The 19,368-nt window shown below is 47.6% G+C and overlaps 1 protein-coding gene across 1 annotated transcript; it reads right to left on the bottom strand.

The window, feature by feature from the left end:
- Positions 1 to 384: 384 nt before the first annotated feature.
- SRSF1 (serine and arginine rich splicing factor 1) lies at positions 385 to 15,609 on the bottom strand. Its single transcript, XM_088451151.1, has 5 exons — positions 15,066 to 15,609; positions 13,956 to 14,203; positions 5,344 to 5,516; positions 4,497 to 5,142; positions 385 to 2,961 (listed from the first exon to the last, which is right to left on the bottom strand). Exons 1-4 carry the CDS (start codon positions 15,257 to 15,259, stop codon positions 4,948 to 4,950), a joined length of 810 nt encoding a protein of 269 aa, XP_088307277.1. The 5' UTR covers positions 15,260 to 15,609; the 3' UTR covers positions 385 to 2,961; positions 4,497 to 4,947.
- Between the last annotated feature and the right edge of the window lie 3,759 nt (positions 15,610 to 19,368).

Below are 19,368 nucleotides of genomic sequence, written 5' to 3'. Positions count from 1 at the left end.
AAGGGGGCACATCTTAAGGATCCCCCCCACCCTCTCCCTTTTTTTTTTCTCATGACCATGTCCTTTTCAGAAGCACACGCACAGGTGTGGCCATTTCTAGGTTTGGCGCCAGACCCAGCATGAACATTAGGTGACCTACAGATTAGTTCTATCTTTAGTATCATGAAATAGTAAATGGATTTACCTTGCAGCTTTTTTGCCATGCAAGCCTCTTATGATTTACTTTATTTATATAACCAACTCCAAGAGGGTATTATTTATAGCTCATGACTTCCTCCAATACTAAAAGAAATTATAAATATTTTTTTAAATTACATGCGATATTCAGTATGGTGCCACATACACCAAAATGAGGGGGGAGAAAATATAAAGACAGGCAAGACGTGTATATAAAGTATTGCTTTAATGTAACTGAACAAAACAGAATAATTGTGTGACACTTCTTTTAACAGAAAGCCTTTCACTTTTTTGCTTACTGCCATGATGATAATTATGGAACTATATTCATATAATGCATATGTAAATAGTGCTAAATAGGATTAAAAGTCACTTTAAAAAACTATCACTAAGAAGGAGGAAAACCATGTCAGTACACTTATTGCAATTGCCAACAGAGTTCTGATGAGACTTACTGTGATTGCCAACAGTCCTGCTTCCGGGTTCCCCAACAGTTAGGATTGCATCACGTAGGCTGAACAAAGTCAGTGCACATACCATTTATCCAAGAACCTGTAGTACTGTTCTATCACTAACATACAAATACCAATGAGTTGTGAAGACCTAGTTAGAACAGGCAGCCTTAAACCATTAACATTTTACCACTCAGGATTGTTTTTTATTTATATATTGTTGCTGGAAAGTACTTGATAGTGCTAAAAGCAGCATATTTGTTTAATTTACTATAAATCTCTGAAAATCTGTCTAGTACACAGGTTCTTGAACTCGAATCACAAGCAAAATCAGCTTCTCCTATGAGTCTTTTAAAATGTGTCATTAACTACAGGCCTGCTAGATGACCTATAAAAATGTGAACTGGGTGGTGTCCTGAACCACTGGTCTAACATTTGCAGTGTCAGTTGGGGTAGGTAGCTCGTGTGAAGACCACAGTTGCACCAAGTCACTAAAAAAAAAAACAATACTAAAAACAGGCCATGAACATGAAGACAAGCCACACCTCCATCCATAGTCTCAACAGGAAAGGGGGGGGAGGTGAAGAAATGTGAAGTGAACATGGGGGTAGGGTTTAGGAAATAGACAGCTAACATAAGACTGGGAACAAGGAGAAAAAAAAACCTGGTGATTGACTGGTTCATAATACTAATCTAGTAATATTGGAGGTTATTTAAAAGGAGCGCATAGTGTGACTATTAATGTGTTATACGAGAACACTGGTAGACAATTGTTTAATATTTTCACTATTTTAATAAAATGCATTGTTTTTCAAGTAGGACTTTTTTATTTCTTGAGCCTCCACTTAGGCAAGCCAATCAAACAGTGTCACCTGCACTCCCTAGTGAAAATGCTGCCACTACCAGGCTCCTTGAACATGTATCTGCTACAACACCATTGCCATTTGTCAAACCCCTCCTATCTGTACTCAGAACTGCAGAATAGCTGGCAGCTTGCAAATTAAAAAAAAAAAAAAGCTCATGCCAATTCTAGGACCAGACAGGCTGTGTCATACATAAAAAAAAAAAAAAATTCCCACCCTTTTATCTGTAAGGAGCAACATTTAATAATCTAATCCAGAGGTTCCTAAACTCTGCCATTATAGAGCAGGTTTTAAGGGCATCCATGCTTGAGTCCAAATGCTTAACTCAAATTGATTGAGGTACAAATTAAGTCATCTGTGCTCAAGCATGGATATCCTTAAAACATGGACTAAGACTACAGGAACATCTGCTCTCATCTATGTGATCATCTCCTTGAGACATTAAACTATATGATTACTACCTTCCTTTGTTTACTGCCCTATGCCAATAAAGCCCATTAAATCAAATGTTAATACTAATCTATGTACAAATTTGTGTAATGTACCAGAACCTAAGCTGCCCCACACAACACACTTGTGAACTGTACACAGATCCTTTCAGAAAGAGTTTTATTAAATGTACACAAAGAACAGTTTAAATATGATCAAATTCCTAGTGCACATGGGCACTTAATCGCTCAGTGTGCCCACACAGATATACAATCTAAGTACTGGGCAGTTAGGCCTTCAAATTTGGACAACCCAATCTGAGCTTTTCTTTTAATATTTTGGGCAATAACCAAGGGGGGAGAGAAAAGGGAATAGGTCAAGTACCATACCAACTTCTTCCCATGTCAATTTTTTTTTTTTTAGAAGTAGACGACATATGGAGTTGGATCAAATTGAACGCCCCCCAAAGGAGCAACTATTCACTTTAACAACCCTGCAGTGGTATAATGTGTAAAGTCACAATTTTCTTAAAATGTGCTTTTCAGAAACAAAATCCTCCAGCCAATTGAAGCCCTGACCATTAATAACACCCATGTGTTAAAATTTAGAGATAATTCACTAAATGTCATACTTAGCCAAACCCCCACCCACCCTATTAACCCATTTTTTGATTACCATCTATTCGTGGTGTATCCTTCCCAGGAGATGGCTCCAGTGCGCCTCTGGTCTCCTCTTTGCTTTTAACAAAAATAAGAGGGGAAAAAAAAAATGCAACTCCTTCTTGCATCCTAAGCGCTCCACTTGTTAGAAAAGGAAAAAAAATAAAATCTAGAGAATAGCCAATTGATGTAAAAAAAAAAAAAAATCCACATGAATGCGGTTTAGATGGGGCAGGAATCCACTCCTATGTTCTTGTTATCTGATTCCGCTCCATGAATCCTGGTAATTCATCCTCCCTATCCTATTCACTCCTTCCTATGATTTGAATCCATTGATCCAGCTCCAGGATTGGGATCCAGTGAGCCCTCTCCAATCCAAACCTTTATAACCAGCAAAACCAAAAAAAGAGGCAGAGTTAGATATTATCAACATATGTTTCTGGGAACTGATCAGTTATGTGTGCAGTCTTAAAGAAAAAAAACTAAAGAAAAATGATATGCACAGATAACAATTCCATTTCCCAAAAGAAAAATCTGACTGTTGGGGTGGCATTTGTTTGAAAAGCTTTAAACCTAATTGGCTGCTTATTTAGTATACATCTGCCATAAAGCTGAATAAAAGTGGTGCGCTGGGGCTTTAAGTATTAAACTAAATCATAATTGAAATAAAAAAGGTGTTAAAGACTCAGCAACAGTTCAATTATGTTCATAACTATAAGGGGGAAAAAAAAATCACAACACTTGAAATAAACTGTCGGCAATTTCTGACTGTTTACAGTCAGCTTTTATGACGTTGATAAACTACAAAAAAAAATAGAAAAAGTATAGAATAGACAACACATTTATCAGAAGTGTTGAGCAAAAATTTTATATATATATATATATATATATATATATATATATATATATATATATATATATAAAAAAGTAAAAAATGGACAGATCACTACACACCATGGAGGGAACCATTTTGCAGGTAGTGAAGACATAATTCCAAGTTAAATTGCATTTCCCCTGAATATTATGTGGCACCTTTGTATGTCACCAGATCCTAGCAAACTGATAGGGCTCACAAAGTAGATGCCTCCAGAGTGTTTAAGTGACAGGCCCACTTTAACATGTTGCTGTTCCTTTGTAAGGGGCAGTCCAGCTTTGGCCTATAGTTAACCGTGCACTGACTATTCATGTAAAGGTTTCAGCAATAGCCAGAAATATTAAAAAATGTGCTCTATTTCTTGCTGCAGCTCTAAATGGAAAAAAATCTGCAATAAAACATTCTCAAATTAGCAGAAATGACTATCCATTCTATAATCTAGTCACTTACTTGCTGAGGTAATTTGTGGTGGGGGAGTCCATGATGGTTTGTACTTTGGAACATGAACTAGAGCATTTAACAGACTGCAATACCAATAGAAATGGCACAAACTGCTTTTAGGTTTCCTCATTGTATGTTTATTTGATACCTACCCTACCAGCTGGACTACCCCTGTAATAATGTGTTTAAGAAATAAAAATAAAAGTTTGCTATAGGGTATGCTGGTACTTTTGAAACACCATTTGTCTTTTGAAAATTTTTTTTTAAAAAAGTGACGAGTGGAGGGTAATCTACAGACATTTCAGTTTGAACTGTTTTGGGGGAGGGGGTTGGGAAGTCTGGCAATAAAAAAAAACAAAAAAAAAAAACACAATAGCAATGTTTACCAGTCAGAGGACATGCAGAGTTAGCAGTATTGATATTATACCCTACATAGATTGAGGCCCACAAAACAAAAGGAATTGTGGCGGAACATTTCTTATAAAGCACAATTCACTTTATAAACAGAAAAGCTACCCCAGGTCTCTTGGATAGTTCTTCAGAACGTTAGCATAAAATCAATACTGCCAATTTTGTCTCACAATAACACTTGGAGTCATACCATGGCCTCCATTTTTGATTTGATCCTCCTCAAGCCTCCATTTGACAATCCTAAAATGATTGAAATGTCCTCCATAATCCTTTAATCCATATCTTCAGATATGTCTACAGAAAGACACATGAAAAGGCAAGGTAAAGTAAAATTTCCCCACAAAGAAATAAAAGTTAGATACCATAACCAAATCCTCATTGCCATAACCATTGCAGACAACACTCCATCTCTGGTGCTTCTGATAGTGGCTAGCTAACTTGTGATCGGTCTACAACAGTTAAAATGGACATTCAGGCATGAAGTACTTTAGCAGGAATAAGTAGGTATGATTATCCTGGCTATTCTACACAAAAGTATTAACACTTCCATTTTAATAAAAGTTAAAAAAGAAAAAAAAAAAAAGCAGATTACTGAATAAAGAAACTGTATACAATGCATGGGTCTACAAAAACGCATCAATCTATGTACGGGAACGGGATCTGCTGTGGCGGGGAGAATAGCGAGGGGATCCTCTGCTTCTTCTTGGAGAGTAGCTGCGGCTGCGACTGTTGCTTCTACTACGGCTCCTGCTACGACTACGACTGCGAGAACGAGATCTTCCATAGCTTGGGCTTCTTGGGCCATCAACTTTAACACGAATGTAGGCAGTTTCTCCCTATTAAACAGACAGAACCTGGGATTGAACAAACCAAGCTTTTACAGCTATGTATTTCAGGCAAGATGAAAACTCTGAACTTGACTGTAGATGATTGAAGTCCAAAGGAGCCATTTTTATTCTTCCCTTTGAACCCATAAACATTAATATCCCAATACCACCCATGCAGTAAATTGATATATCAAAGGGAAAAATACCTACCTCATGCGACCTAAATTTAGTGTTATCCAGTTTCCGTACAGCATAGGTCATATCTTCTTTTCGCACAAATTCCACGACACCAGTACCATCTCGGAAAACATCAGCATAACATACATCACCTGCTTCACGCATGTGATCCTTTAAATCCTGCCAGCTTCCACTTGGAGGCAGCCCTAAAAAGAAACAAATACAATTAATGGAACAGCCAAGCTATTAGTCCATACAGCAAAACAGAATAGATTTATGTTCGTAGCTTATGAAATCTTAAAAATGGTGAATATAAGCAGTAAACATAACATGGAACATTATCCAACTTGTGTTTTTTTTATTCTCCGCACTGCAATGTCTGAAGCATCTTTGCAGTTTAATCTAGCACAGAAAACACTAGCCATCAAGATCTTTAGAAATGGAGCTCTATTTGGCAGGAATGCCCTATTCTCCAAGCAATAGACAGGAAAGGCATAAACCGCAAAAAGCATACGTGCTTACAACCCATACCAGATTGCAAAAAATGTAATCAGATCTTAAACACTTATCGGTCAAGAAATTGTCAAGATTTATAAAAAATAAAAAAAAATAAAAACACACAAGGCTTCTGTGCGAAGATTATATTTTAAAAGGGTGTTGCTACAAGCACCCAATGAATGTTTCATAACTGCAGATTGTTCCCCCTGAATAAAGCCAATTGTACTGAAATCATTGGGTGTTTGGTGCAAAAACAAATAAACCTCCTTTCTTTGTACAGAAACCAGTCATCTCCTTTTGGATGTGTGGCATGTTGCTTTCCTGGACCTTGTGCAGCTACAGTATAATAAAGCATTGAGTACTTCTTTACTCTGGGAGATCAAGATCATACATAGACCAGTATCTTATAGCAGGGCTCGACAAAACCCGGGAGCCATGTCGTCATGGCTACCAGATTTGGCTGCCTGGCGACCAGATTTTCAGCAACCCCCCCAGCCCTGTAGTGCAGACCGCAATCCACACTACAGAGTAACAAACACAGCCGGCTGTGGCGGCTGTATATTTGTTATAGCAGCAGGCGAGAGTCAGAGACTCTCATTGGCTGCTGCGTTGTTCACAGAGTGAGCCGGCTGGAACTCACTCATGAGCTCCACCTTCCAGCTATACCCGCAGCAGGTGATGGTAGAGACGTCATGACGTCTCTCCCATAGTGCAGAGCAGGCCTGGAGGAGCTGACAGCGGCGGTCGTCGGCAGGAGCGTGGATCTGGTAAACAGAGTTTTGTTTATTTTAAAGGGGCACTGCATATGGGGTGGCCATTACTAGGGACACTGCATAGTTTGGGTGGCCGCTACTGTGGATGGACTGCATAGGTGGGGGTGGCCGCTACTGGGGACACTATGGGGGGGCCACTACTGGGGCACTGTACAGGGTGGGGGCACTGCATAGGGGGGGGGACCACTACTGGGGGGCACTGCATAAGGGGGGGGGACCCCACTACTGGGGGGCACTGCATAAGGGGGGGGGACCCCACTACTGGGGGGCACTGCATAAGGGGGGGGGACCCCACTACTGGGGGGCACTGCATAAGGGGGGGGGACCCCACTACTGGGGGGCACTGCATAAGGGGGGGGGACCCCACTACTGGGGGGCACTGCATAAGGGGGGGGGACCCCACTACTGGGGGGCACTGCATAAGGGGGGGGGACCCCACTACTGGGGGGCACTGCATAAGGGGGGGGGGACCCCACTACTGGGGGGCACTGCATAAGGGGGGGGGACCCCACTACTGGGGGGCACTGCATAAGGGGGGGGGACCCCACTACTGGGGGGCACTGCATAAGGGGGGGGGACCCCACTACTGGGGGGCACTGCATAAGGGGGGGGGACCCCACTACTGGGGGGCACTGCATAAGGGGGGGGGACCCCACTACTGGGGGGCACTGCATAAGGGGGGGGGGACCCCACTACTGGGGGGCACTGCATAAGGGGGGGGGACCCCACTACTGGGGGGCACTGCATAGGGGGGGGGACCCCTACTGGGGGGCACTGCATAGGGGGGGGGGACCACTACTGGGGGGCACTGCATAGGGGGGGGGGGACCACTACTGGGGGCACTGCATAGGGGGGGGGGGACCACTACTGGGGGCACTGCATAGGGGGGGGGGGCACTGCATAGGGGGGGGGGGACACCACTACTGGGGGCACTGCATAGGGGGGGGGGGCACTGCATAGGGGGGGGGGACACCACTACTGGGGGCACTGCATAGGGGGGGGGACACCACTACTGGGGGCACTGCATAGGGGGACACCACTACTGGGGGCACTGCATAGGGGGACACCACTACTGGGGGCACTGCATAGGGGGGACACCACTACTGGGGGCACTGCATAGGGGGGGACACCACTACTGGGGGCACTGCATAGGGGGGGACACCACTACTGGGGGCACTGCATAGGGGGGGACACCACTACTGGGGGCACTGCATAGGGGGGGACACCACTACTGGGGGCACTGCATAGGGGGGGACACCACTACTGGGGGCACTGCATAGGGGGGGACACCACTACTGGGGGCACTGCATAGGGGGGGACACCACTACTGGGGGCACTGCATAGGGGGGGACACCACTACTGGGGGCACTGCATAGGGGGGGACACCACTACTGGGGGCACTGCATAGGGGGGGACACCACTACTGGGGGCACTGCATAGGGGGGGACACCACTACTGGGGGCACTGCATAGGGGGGGACACCACTACTGGGGGCACTGCATAGGGGGGGACACCACTACTGGGGGCACTGCATAGGGGGGGACACCACTACTGGGGGCACTGCATAGGGGGGGACACCACTACTGGGGGCACTGCATAGGGGGGGACACCACTACTGGGGGCACTGCATAGGGGGGGACACCACTACTGGGGGCACTGCATAGGGGGGGACCACTACTGGGGGCACTGCATAGGGGGGGACCACTACTGGGGGCACTGCATAGGGGGGGACCACTACTGGGGGCACTGCATAGGGGGGGACCACTACTGGGGGCACTGCATAGGGGGGGACCACTACTGGGGGCACTGCATAGGGGGGGACCACTACTGGGGGCACTGCATAGGGGGGGACCACTACTGGGGGCACTGCATAGGGGGGGACCACTACTGGGGGCACTGCATAGGGGGGGACCACTACTGGGGGCACTGCATAGGGGGGGACCACTACTGGGGGCACTGCATAGGGGGGGACCACTACTGGGGGCACTGCATAGGGGGGGACCACTACTGGGACCACTGCATAGGGGGGGGACCACTACTGGGACCACTGCATAGGGGGGGACCACTACTGGGACCACTGCATAGGGGGGGACCACTACTGGGACCACTGCATAGGGGGGGACCACTACTGGGACCACTGCATAGGGGGGGACCACTACTGGGACCACTGCATAGGGGGGGACCACTACTGGGACCACTGCATAGGGGGGGGACCACTACTGGGACCACTGCATAGGGGGGGACCACGGGGGGGACCACTGCATAGGGGGGGACCACGGGGGGGACCACTGCATAGGGGGGGACCACGGGGGGGACCACTGCATAGGGGGGGACCACGGGGGGGACCACTGCATAGGGGGGGACCACGGGGGGGACCACTGCATAGGGGGGGACCACGGGGGGGACCACTGCATAGGGGGGGACCACGGGGGGGACCACTGCATAGGGGGGGACCACGGGGGGGACCACTGCATAGGGGGGGACCACGGGGGGGACCACTGCATAGGGGGGGACCACGGGGGGGACCACTGCATAGGGGGGGACCACGGGGGGGACCACTGCATAGGGGGGGACCACGGGGGGGACCACTGCATAGGGGGGGACCACGGGGGGGACCACTGCATAGGGGGGGACCACGGGGGGGACCACTGCATAGGGGGGGACCACGGGGGGGACCACTGCATAGGGGGGGACCACTGCATAGGGGGGGACCACTGCATAGGGGGGGACCACTGCATAGGGGGGGACCACTGCATAGGGGGGGACCACTGCATAGGGGGGGACCACTGCATAGGGGGGGACCACTGCATAGGGGGGGACCACTGCATAGGGGGGGACCACTGCATAGGGGGGGACCACTGCATAGGGGGGGACCACTGCATAGGGGGGGACCACTGCATAGGGGGGGACCACTGCATAGGGGGGGACCACTGCATAGGGGGGGACCACTGCATAGGGGGGGACCACTGCATAGGGGGGGACCACTGCATAGGGGGGGACCACTGCATAGGGGGGGACCACTGCATAGGGGGGGACCACTGCATAGGGGGGGACCACTGCATAGGGGGGGACCACTGCATAGGGGGGGACCACTGCATAGGGGGGGACCACTGCATAGGGGGGGACCACTGCATAGGGGGGGACCACTGCATAGGGGGGGACCACTGCATAGGGGGGGACCACTGCATAGGGGGGGACCACTGCATAGGGGGGGACCACTGCATAGGGGGGGACCACTGCATAGGGGGGGACCACTGCATAGGGGGGGACCACTGCATAGGGGGGGACCACTGCATAGGGGGGGACCACTACTGGGGGCACTGCATAGGGGGGGACCACTACTGGGGGCACTGCATAGGGGGGGACCACTACTGGGGGCACTGCATAGGGGGGGACCACTACTGGGGGCACTGCATAGGGGGGGACCACTACTGGGGGCACTGCATAGGGGGGGACCACTACTGGGGGCACTGCATAGGGGGGGACCACTACTGGGGGCACTGCATAGGGGGGGACCACTACTGGGGGCACTGCATAGGGGGGGACCACTACTGGGGGCACTGCATAGGGGGGGACCACTACTGGGGGCACTGCATAGGGGGGGACCACTACTGGGGGCACTGCATAGGGGGGGACCACTACTGGGGGCACTGCATAGGGGGGGACCACTACTGGGGGCACTGCATAGGGGGGGACCACTACTGGGGGCACTGCATAGGGGGGGACCACTACTGGGGGCACTGCATAGGGGGGGACCACTACTGGGGGCACTGCATAGGGGGGGACCACTACTGGGGGCACTGCATAGGGGGGGACCACTACTGGGGGCACTGCATAGGGGGGGACCACTACTGGGGGCACTGCATAGGGGGGGACCACTACTGGGGGCACTGCATAGGGGGGGACCACTACTGGGGGCACTGCATAGGGGGGGACCACTACTGGGGGCACTGCATAGGGGGGGACCACTACTGGGGGCACTGCATAGGGGGGGACCACTACTGGGGGCACTGCATAGGGGGGGACCACTACTGGGGGCACTGCATAGGGGGGGACCACTACTGGGGGCACTGCATAGGGGGGGACCACTACTGGGGGCACTGCATAGGGGGGGACCACTACTGGGGGCACTGCATAGGGGGGGACCACTACTGGGGGCACTGCATAGGGGGGGACCACTACTGGGGGCACTGCATAGGGGGGGACCACTACTGGGGGCATTGCAGAAGGGTGCCCTAAGCATATTCTTGCATCTGGGCCCACCACTCTCTGGTTCGGCCACTGCTGGCGGTGGCTTTGCTTGCCCAGGGTTTTTTGGCTGTGGAGGGCTGGCCTTTCTTGGGGTTGGTTGCCTAGAGAGGAGGGTTAGCTGCTCAGTAATGTGGCTGTGGGAGGGTGGTTTACCTAGGGTACCCAGTTAGTGGTGTGGCCATGGGGGTTGGTTGTCAGGGGCGTAGGTGCTCAGTAATGCTGCCCCGGGGGAAGAGGTGTCTGGCTCCTTTTCATCCTGGCTCCTAGATTTTAGAAAACTTTGTCAAGCCCCATCTTATAGCATTTATTAGATACAAAATGTAAGTTATAAGTCACATTTAATTAGACTACAGAATTTCTTTTAAGTACCTTGGAGGCTGAGCAGCATTAAAGTAGCCCCGTTAATTTAATGGGGGTGAAGAAGACTGATACCTCAGGCTATTCAACTCCAGCCCCTTTTTCAGTCAATCCCCTTTTTTCCCCTGTTAAATTAACGTGTCAATGGATGTTTATGCATAGTCAGTTAATTTATCACAGATTATGTGTTACCAGGGTTGCGGCACCCATTAACACGCTCTTTAATAGGGATTTCATTTTGAACTAATTGAATTCCACCCTTCGTTAACGTTCTAAACATTTAAGGAAAGGGGGCTGATTAAATTCAGAGCAATCTTGTTAACTTCCCAAAATGAACGCCCTGAGCTATTCAATTGCCCACACTGTGTAAATGCACTCAAGTTGGGAGTTGCAATAAACTGCATTTTCCAAATTAATTGCCAGGTGCGATGTTAGCGCACACCGCCACCACTCCAAAAGGAACTAATTAGCTCCAAATTCTCCTTGAACCTCAGGAGGGTGCGAGCAGAAATCAGCTAGACGCAGGTTTATAACACACAGTTGAACAGCTCTGGGCACTTATCCCATGAGCTTACACTCAAGCTGAATTGAATCTCCCCCTGCCCCTTAGTATGTTGAAAGTAGTTACATTTGCTTCCTAATACAACAATCCGTTTCAAAATTCTTAAGGAAATAGATTATGGATTACATAGCGTTCTCACTAAGCTGTTTTAGAGGGGCGCTGCGCCCTACCCTCCTTCAGGAGGGCAAAAAACACCCTGCCCTCAACGCGCAGTGCTAAGACAGGCTGCGGGTGCCGTCTTCACCCGCGAGTCAGTGCCCAGCTGGTGGGGAAATGTGCGGTGACCCGGTCACCACCAGTGAATAGTCACTGGGTGCATGCGTCTGGCATGTATTCTACTTGTCAGCAGCGCTTGGGGGCTGCCCGGCGTGTCCATGGGTGCCGGGCACGCCCCCAAGAGTGACGAAAAGGTGACGCGTCTTATAGATACGCCCCCTTTTCAATGGCTATGCCCCTTTTTCGGGTGCGCGCACACGGAAGTGCCCTCTACCTCCGGCGCCCTGCCTGCCACCGCAGCTAGAGTGAACACTAATTACACACCTGCTTACTTTGGAGTACCACAAAAAAAACATTCTGTTGAGATCATATGAGCTATTTTAATAATCAGGAGTCATTTGGAATAGTTCTCAAAAAGCCATTCATCAAAGCAACTTTGTTTATACTGCTCCATTTGGAAAGAAATTCCCAGTGAAATGAGACAATCACATTTCAATAAAATAAATTACAGATGAACTACGGCTATTAGAATTCGTTTGTCACATTGGAAAAATCCTATAAAGATTTGCAAGCAGTATATGTAAAAGGAAGGCACACATCCACTAGCAGACGTAAAAACAGTCATTTCAGTCTGTGCCTACACTGAACGTTCAGCGTAGGCACATCAATCATCCCTCAACATGCTCAACCTGACGTTATAGTCAGGTTGTTCAAAATGTTCGGCCGATGATTGGTGTCGGAAACGACCTGTGGGAGCGCACATAGCAGGTTGTTTCCAACATTAATGTGGCAGATTCATGAGCGATTGAACGATAACGTTCAATCGCTCATAGAAATCGGCAAGTGGATGTGTGCGTTACATTTACTTATTCACTATGCACTTTAGTCCAGGTCTCATTCACAATTAAATAGAAAAGGTAAAGAAAAAAAATTGTCTCTGCTACATCACTAGACTTATATTTATACATCACTTTCTCCAGAGATTCAACGCAGCTAGCCATCAGCTGTAAATAATAGCTAGGATGCTTGTCACCTCACTCAAGACTTGAGCTAATAAGCGGGTTGCAACAAAACAATTTGACTTCTTATATTTCAATTTATGAACATGGCTACAAAAAAAGATCCACAAGACTAACCCATAGGATGCCACACTTAAGGTTTACCCGGAGTGGGGCAAGGAGAGACGCAGTCTACCATCAGCCATTTAACTTAAGTGAATGACTTCTCCAGGGGAAGCGGACACTGAGCCGGCTGGGGCTGTGGGGGAGATCACAAAAATCTCTCCGCTGCACCTGGTGCCTCCATAGGTTTAAGGTGCCCATACACGGTGCGATATGCACCTGGCTATGCAACTTGTGAACTGTAGGCCGACATATCAGGCGGTCCCCACACAGCGCGATCGGGTGGCCGACCGCCCGATATACCAGCACCCCCCACAGCGCTGCATGCATGGAATCGTACATCGCATCCCCAGATCAAGTGAACATGCAGCAAGATCTGAAGGTGCAATGTACGACCCCACATGAGCGCACACTAGCCGATATCATGCCGCCACACGGTACGATTTAGCAATATTGTACCAATTCTTCAGATCGGCTGCTATATCGCACTGTGTATGGGCACCTTTACAGTAGTTTACATCATCTGAAGATGTGTAAACTACCAGGGCTAAACACCAAAAAGTTTCACTTTTAGGAGCTTAGTATAGAGAGACCAAGTAAGTGGTAGTCCCCATTGGCAATAATGGAATAATGAAGTCTCCTGCTATGTGCCATTAATACATAGGTAGCTTGCATACTTTGCTACCATACTCTGTACATTACAATAGTGGTTTGTATTGACAGCATGCAATTTAGGAAGTGTACTTTAAATTGCAGTGAAAGTTGATCATTTCAATGGGTTTGTACTTATATTGTATATAAGAAATAATTTAGATCAGACAACCTTAAACATTGGTTAACTTAATGAAAGACAAAGCCGGAACTTACCTGATACCACTACTCTGTACTCTGAGCGTCTTGATGGAGGCCCGTACCTTCCACGTGGTGCACCACCACCGCCGCCACCACCTCCGCCTCCTCCACCACCTCCGCCGCCGCCACCACCACCACCTCCGCCGCCGCTTCCTCCTCCTCCTCTACCTCCAGCCCCTCTTCCACTACGTGGAAATTCAACACGTAAACGATAGCCATCATAATCATAGCCATCTCTTCCATACACTGCATCTTCTGCATCCCTAGGGGAGAACAAAGATATGGGTATAAGCCATTACAGCTGCTCATTTACATATTTTATAATCAAGTCAACGTGCATGAATGGGGTAGTACCCTATCACTAGACAAAGAAAACAAAATCAATGCACACCTCTGCCATAAGAGTGAAGGTGCCCACACACATAGCGACATTTTAAACGATTTGTCCGATTTCGACGAATCGTGACGACGAATCGGGTAAAAAAAAAAAAAAAAAAAGTACAAATCGTGAGTTTATACTCACGACCACGATGCCGATGCGCATCCCCGCTCGTCGTACTTCGCATCTTCTGACCTGCCGTGCTGTAGGGCAGATTAGCCAATCTGGGATACAATGCATTGGCTGCAAGATAGATCTTTAGTCAGATTGGACATTTTTAACTCCAAATCGTGATCACGACGGCAAGGGAGCTCCCGTGAAAGTTCATGGGGAAATTGGCCATAAAAACGTATCGTGAGGACATCGGTATGTGTGTGGGCACCTTATGACGAAAAGGAAGAAAATCACGTTCGTGTGAACAGAAAAGACAGAAGAGAACGGGTGGACAATGGGTCCATCATGCGGCCCTGAATAAGCAGAAGCAACACTAGGGGCGCTATGGAGGCCGGTATAATGCGGGGGAGCACATGGTCTAATGGCTGCTCCACGCTCTTTCCTTCCGCCTTCCCCAGCACTACAAGCACGGAATGCCAGCGTGTGGCGGGGCCGCTGTGGGTAGCACGCACTATAGAAGCCGCGCACAGCAGCCCCGGGTCACAGGCGGCGGGACACACCTGGCCACACTTAAGGCGGCCGCCATACACCGTACTCACACAACAGTCACTTATTAGCACAGCAACCATTACCTGGGATCTTCGAACTCCACGAAGGCGAAAGGAGGGCCTCCACGGCGATTCTTCAGGTCGATGTCCCGAATGGCGCCATACTTGTAGAATACGTCCTCGATGTCCTTGGTGCGGATGTCGGGAGGCAGATTCCCCACATAAATGCGGCAATCGTTGTTGCCCGCCGGCCCCCTAATCACGCCGCCTCCTGACATCTCCAGCTTGAAGGCTTTAAAGGGAACGAGTCAGGGTAGAAACAGAAACCGGAGGAGGTGGATGCACAGGCTTCTTTCTTCCCGCTGCTCAACTGGCGAATGAACTGCACAAAATGGCGGCCGCTGCCGTTATCTCTGCCTTAGCTCCACACACCACCTCGCGCACTGATACAGAAGGGAAACGAGAACTACTATAATTTGTAACCTTCCGCACCACAACTGCGTGCTGCTACGTGAGTTACCCAGCAAGGAGTAGGCTGAGGCTGCTACTGCCCGCGAAAACTAAGAAAGGGGCCGCTGCTCGGTGGGTGCTTATATAGGAAACTTGTATTCTCTTTTATGTCCACACCCAGATGGGCGGAGTCACTGCAGAGATTCGTTTGACGTAGCAGCTGGGTAGTTATACCCGTGCTCGGATAGGGGGGAGAATAAATTGAAAAAAGAATAGCTAATTCCCAGCATGCGTAGCGCTAGTGGCCGTTGCTTTGGTCTCTTTGTTCTCTGTTGTGTAATAATATGAAATGCGCAGGCCGCTCGTCACGTGTCCAGCATCACTGACTGCAGCAGTCTGTCTCTGTGTGCTGTGCTGCTGTGTGTGCTTGTTAGCATGGGATATAATGTATATGTGTGTTTCTCTGTTGAAAATGAGATATTTAGATAATGATTTTGTTATAACTGAATTTTTACAGCAATTAAAATAGAACTTTGAAAGCGTTGTATTAAAAGCAACAATGATACCAAAGAGTAAGGAGGCACTTATCTGTTAATACTTATTATTAAAAATTACATATATTATTGCACTAATATATAAATGTTCACATTACCAGTATATGCAATATTTACATGACACACTTAAATGCAATTATTTTAAAACATGGCGTCAGCAATAAAAAAAGATCAGCTGTGGTTACATATTATAGATATCAACAATAAAGATTTAGGGGCCTATTCATCAAGCAATAAATGGCCCGGTAACCATGTGGAAACCCTAGTTTCCGCATATTTAAGTTTTCGGGCCATTTATTATCGGGTCCTATAGTACCAACTTGGTATTCAGCAAATTTGCTGCTGAGAACAAGTGCCATCTTCCTATGGGAGGAAGTAACGGAGATGCGAAGAGGGATCCAAGCGAATCCCTCGCCGCCTCCTCACTACCTCCCGCGGCTTTGCGCATGTTTAGTCGGGATGACTGAGCAGGTAAGTAATGCACTAACCATGGGGACAACTGCTTTTCAGGGCAGCTGTCCCCTCACCGGAGCAATGATGAATTGCTCCGGTGTCACATTTCCCCCGCTGCGAGTTGGATACTAAAGTTTCCCTCGCAGCAAGTTCAATACTTCATTTTTGGAGGCCATACGGCCTTCGATGATGAATAGGCCCCATAATATATTCCACAGATCATTTAAATTGTAGCAACTTCGATGAATAAAGCCTCTTTAGGCTGGCTTGACCATCCTGTCTATATGCTGTGGCATGGTCCTTCCGGCGCAGGGGCTGGTGTCTGGCGGCAGGCGTTGGCTATGCGAGGTGTTCAGCAGGCACTGTGTCATTCGGGCTGGGGTAAGCCTGGTGGTGTTTCCATTCTGGTATGGGCGCTGCCATCTTGCTTCTGGTCATGTGACTTAGTTGCTCCAATCCTGGCATGTCACTTACTCTCTTCGACCATTCACGATCCTGCACTGAGTACTTAAGGGAGTTCAGAGCTCTCCATAGTTGCCAGTGCAACATGTTTCACAGAGCATGCTGCTGTGAGAGAGTTCCTGTACTTCTGAGACCTGTCTGTTCCCGTGCTCGCCTGTGCTCTTGCTGGATCCCAGCTTCCAAGCAGTCTGCATTGGTCTGCTTGCTCTCAGCCTCCTGCTGGAACCACCCTGCACCTTCTGTTAACCCTCTCCCTGCCAAAACACCTGAGGGTGTAGTTAACCCTGTACCTACACTGCCTCCATTTACCTGGCTCTCTCTTGGCTCATATCACAGCTGATCCAGTTTCTACACTGAGACATCTCAGTACAACTCTCCACTTAACTCATCTGCTACCAATCAAATTACTCCATAACCTCTCTGGATTTCATCTCACCAGTGTCAATCAGTAAATTGTCATCCTGTCTGCAGCCTTTCAGAGACCTTTTGGATTACAAAGACTTTTTAGTTCTGCCACTACCTGGACATTACCCATCCATACTTCACTACTGTTCTAGTCATTACTTCCCTCTCTATATTTTGGACTTCATATTATACGTGAACATGTCTGCAAGTTCACTCATTAAAAAAAAACATTTTTCAGTTTAAGTCTGCTCAGGTGTCTACGCTAATGATACTGGATCAGAACCTCTATATACCCCTGCCTATACCTTCTAATATCCTACCTATAAACCTCTAAGGATGATGCTAATTTGCGTACGCAGTCATTCAGTAAATAAAGACTTAAGACATGGAATCTGTGGTTCCAAAGCACAAGTATTATTCAAGTAACAGTACAGTCAGTTACACGCTATTGATCCAGACACAATTCGGCGCAAAGGAATTATATAGACCCAAGTACAGTATACATACGCAGCGCTTCCGGACCAGATGTTAGGCATCAGCAAGAAACCCCTCGTCTATCAGCATTCAGCACGAAGACTAAAATCCCAGTGTTTGAGCACACATATTTATACCCCCCAAGAAAAGACCGGCCAATAGAGAAGTTTGTTGCTTATGTCATTGGTTCCCAGGGAGGAAGCATCTGTTACAGAGAGTTTAACAGGCTGGTTCAAATAGACTCACCCAGCCTCTAACAACTGGGGGTCTCTGCCCTCCCGCCCCCATGTAAAATCCTAACAGTTATACATTTTGTTGCTTGAAGTCTCTGTGGTCCATAAGTTGAGAATATATGATGCGATCTCCACACCGATAGTACCGGAATTCTGTTGAAAGAGTATGCATCAGTACCAAACCAAACACGGCTTTCTTAGCATGTATAAAGCCTTAGTTATCAAATATCTTTATTTCACAGCATTTATACTAACTGAACCAACTTAAATCTTATACTTTAAAGCTTATTAAACCGTATGTGTAAATATGTAATGTGTGAGTATGCGGGGTTTGATATAAGGACACTAGTTAACTTGGGGCAGATGTGTGCGCATAAAGCTAGTAAAACAGCGATTTCATACAAAGTCTTATGCATTCGCTAATATGCGACTAGTTAACAGCGCAATTGTGCATATTAATGTGTGTATGAGAAATGGTGAAAGATGCAATCGCATGTTGCTAATAGTAATATCGCTACATGTACTAAAGTGTAAATTTATCTAAAATGGCGCTTATGCGGCCATTCGCAAAATGGCGTCTTGCGATCTCATTTTCTAAAATGGCGTCTTGCGGCCAGTCGCAAGATGGCGTCGCTGCGATTCAATTTTAAACTGATCTTGTCTCAGCCAATTATCCAGCTTCGACAGTTCACCCTTTGCTAGCAAACAACATGCTATCACAATCTGTTATTGGAATTTTATCTTAGGCTTACATTTACATATTATTTAGTGTTATTATGGGATGGCACAAGGTGGTTCTTAATCCATCAATAATGTGTCTCTGGGTGGGGACATAAAACTACTATTATACGCACACCGCGGATCTTATAAGATCATGTGAAAGGTGTGGGGATGCACCAGTCTTATAAAAGCAGTCTTGAAGGGGAATTTAGACTTTACATTATCTGAGGTGTTCTATAAATAACATTTCAATAATACATTCTATGCATGTCTAAATATAATACATTAAATGATGATATTTCCTAGTTCAGGGTTGTAATGCAGTTCTATATTTACCTCGGTATTCATACTGGCCACCATCATAATTTTATTCTTTCGTTTTACTCTATTTTTACATTTTCCACACTTCAACACAATAGGAACAAACCGGACGCATATGCCAATTATTATGATGACAATTAGTATAAGGATCAAGAATTTGCCTATGCTGGCGATCACTTCCTGGACCCATTCCCTTAGACCTAAGAACCATTTCACTGGGTTCAGCCATGACTCCCATCCGTCTATATTTTCCCCTACTTCAGCCACTGAAGCATTATGGTTCTTACGAAATTCCCACTTTAGCTGCAGGATTTC

The sequence above is a fragment of the Taudactylus pleione genome, unplaced genomic scaffold (genome assembly GCF_031769625.1).
Source record: "Taudactylus pleione unplaced genomic scaffold, aTauple2 ptg000538l, whole genome shotgun sequence".
NCBI classification, from domain to species: domain Eukaryota; kingdom Metazoa; phylum Chordata; class Amphibia; order Anura; family Myobatrachidae; genus Taudactylus; species Taudactylus pleione.
Note: the sequence above shows the minus strand (reverse complement) of the source record. Positions and strands in the feature narration are given on the sequence as shown.

Coding starts and splice junctions, on each gene's coding strand:
- SRSF1 (XM_088451151.1), bottom strand. CDS start 15,259: ATGTCAGGAGGCGGCGTGATTAGGGGGCCGGCGGGCAACAACGATTGC. Junction 14,204..15,065: donor GTGGAGTTCGAAGATCCCAG/GTAATGGTTGCT, acceptor GTTCTCCCCTAG/GGATGCAGAAGATGCAGTGT. Junction 5,517..13,955: donor GTACAGAGTAGTGGTATCAG/GTAAGTTCCGGC, acceptor GTTTCTTTTTAG/GGCTGCCTCCAAGTGGAAGC.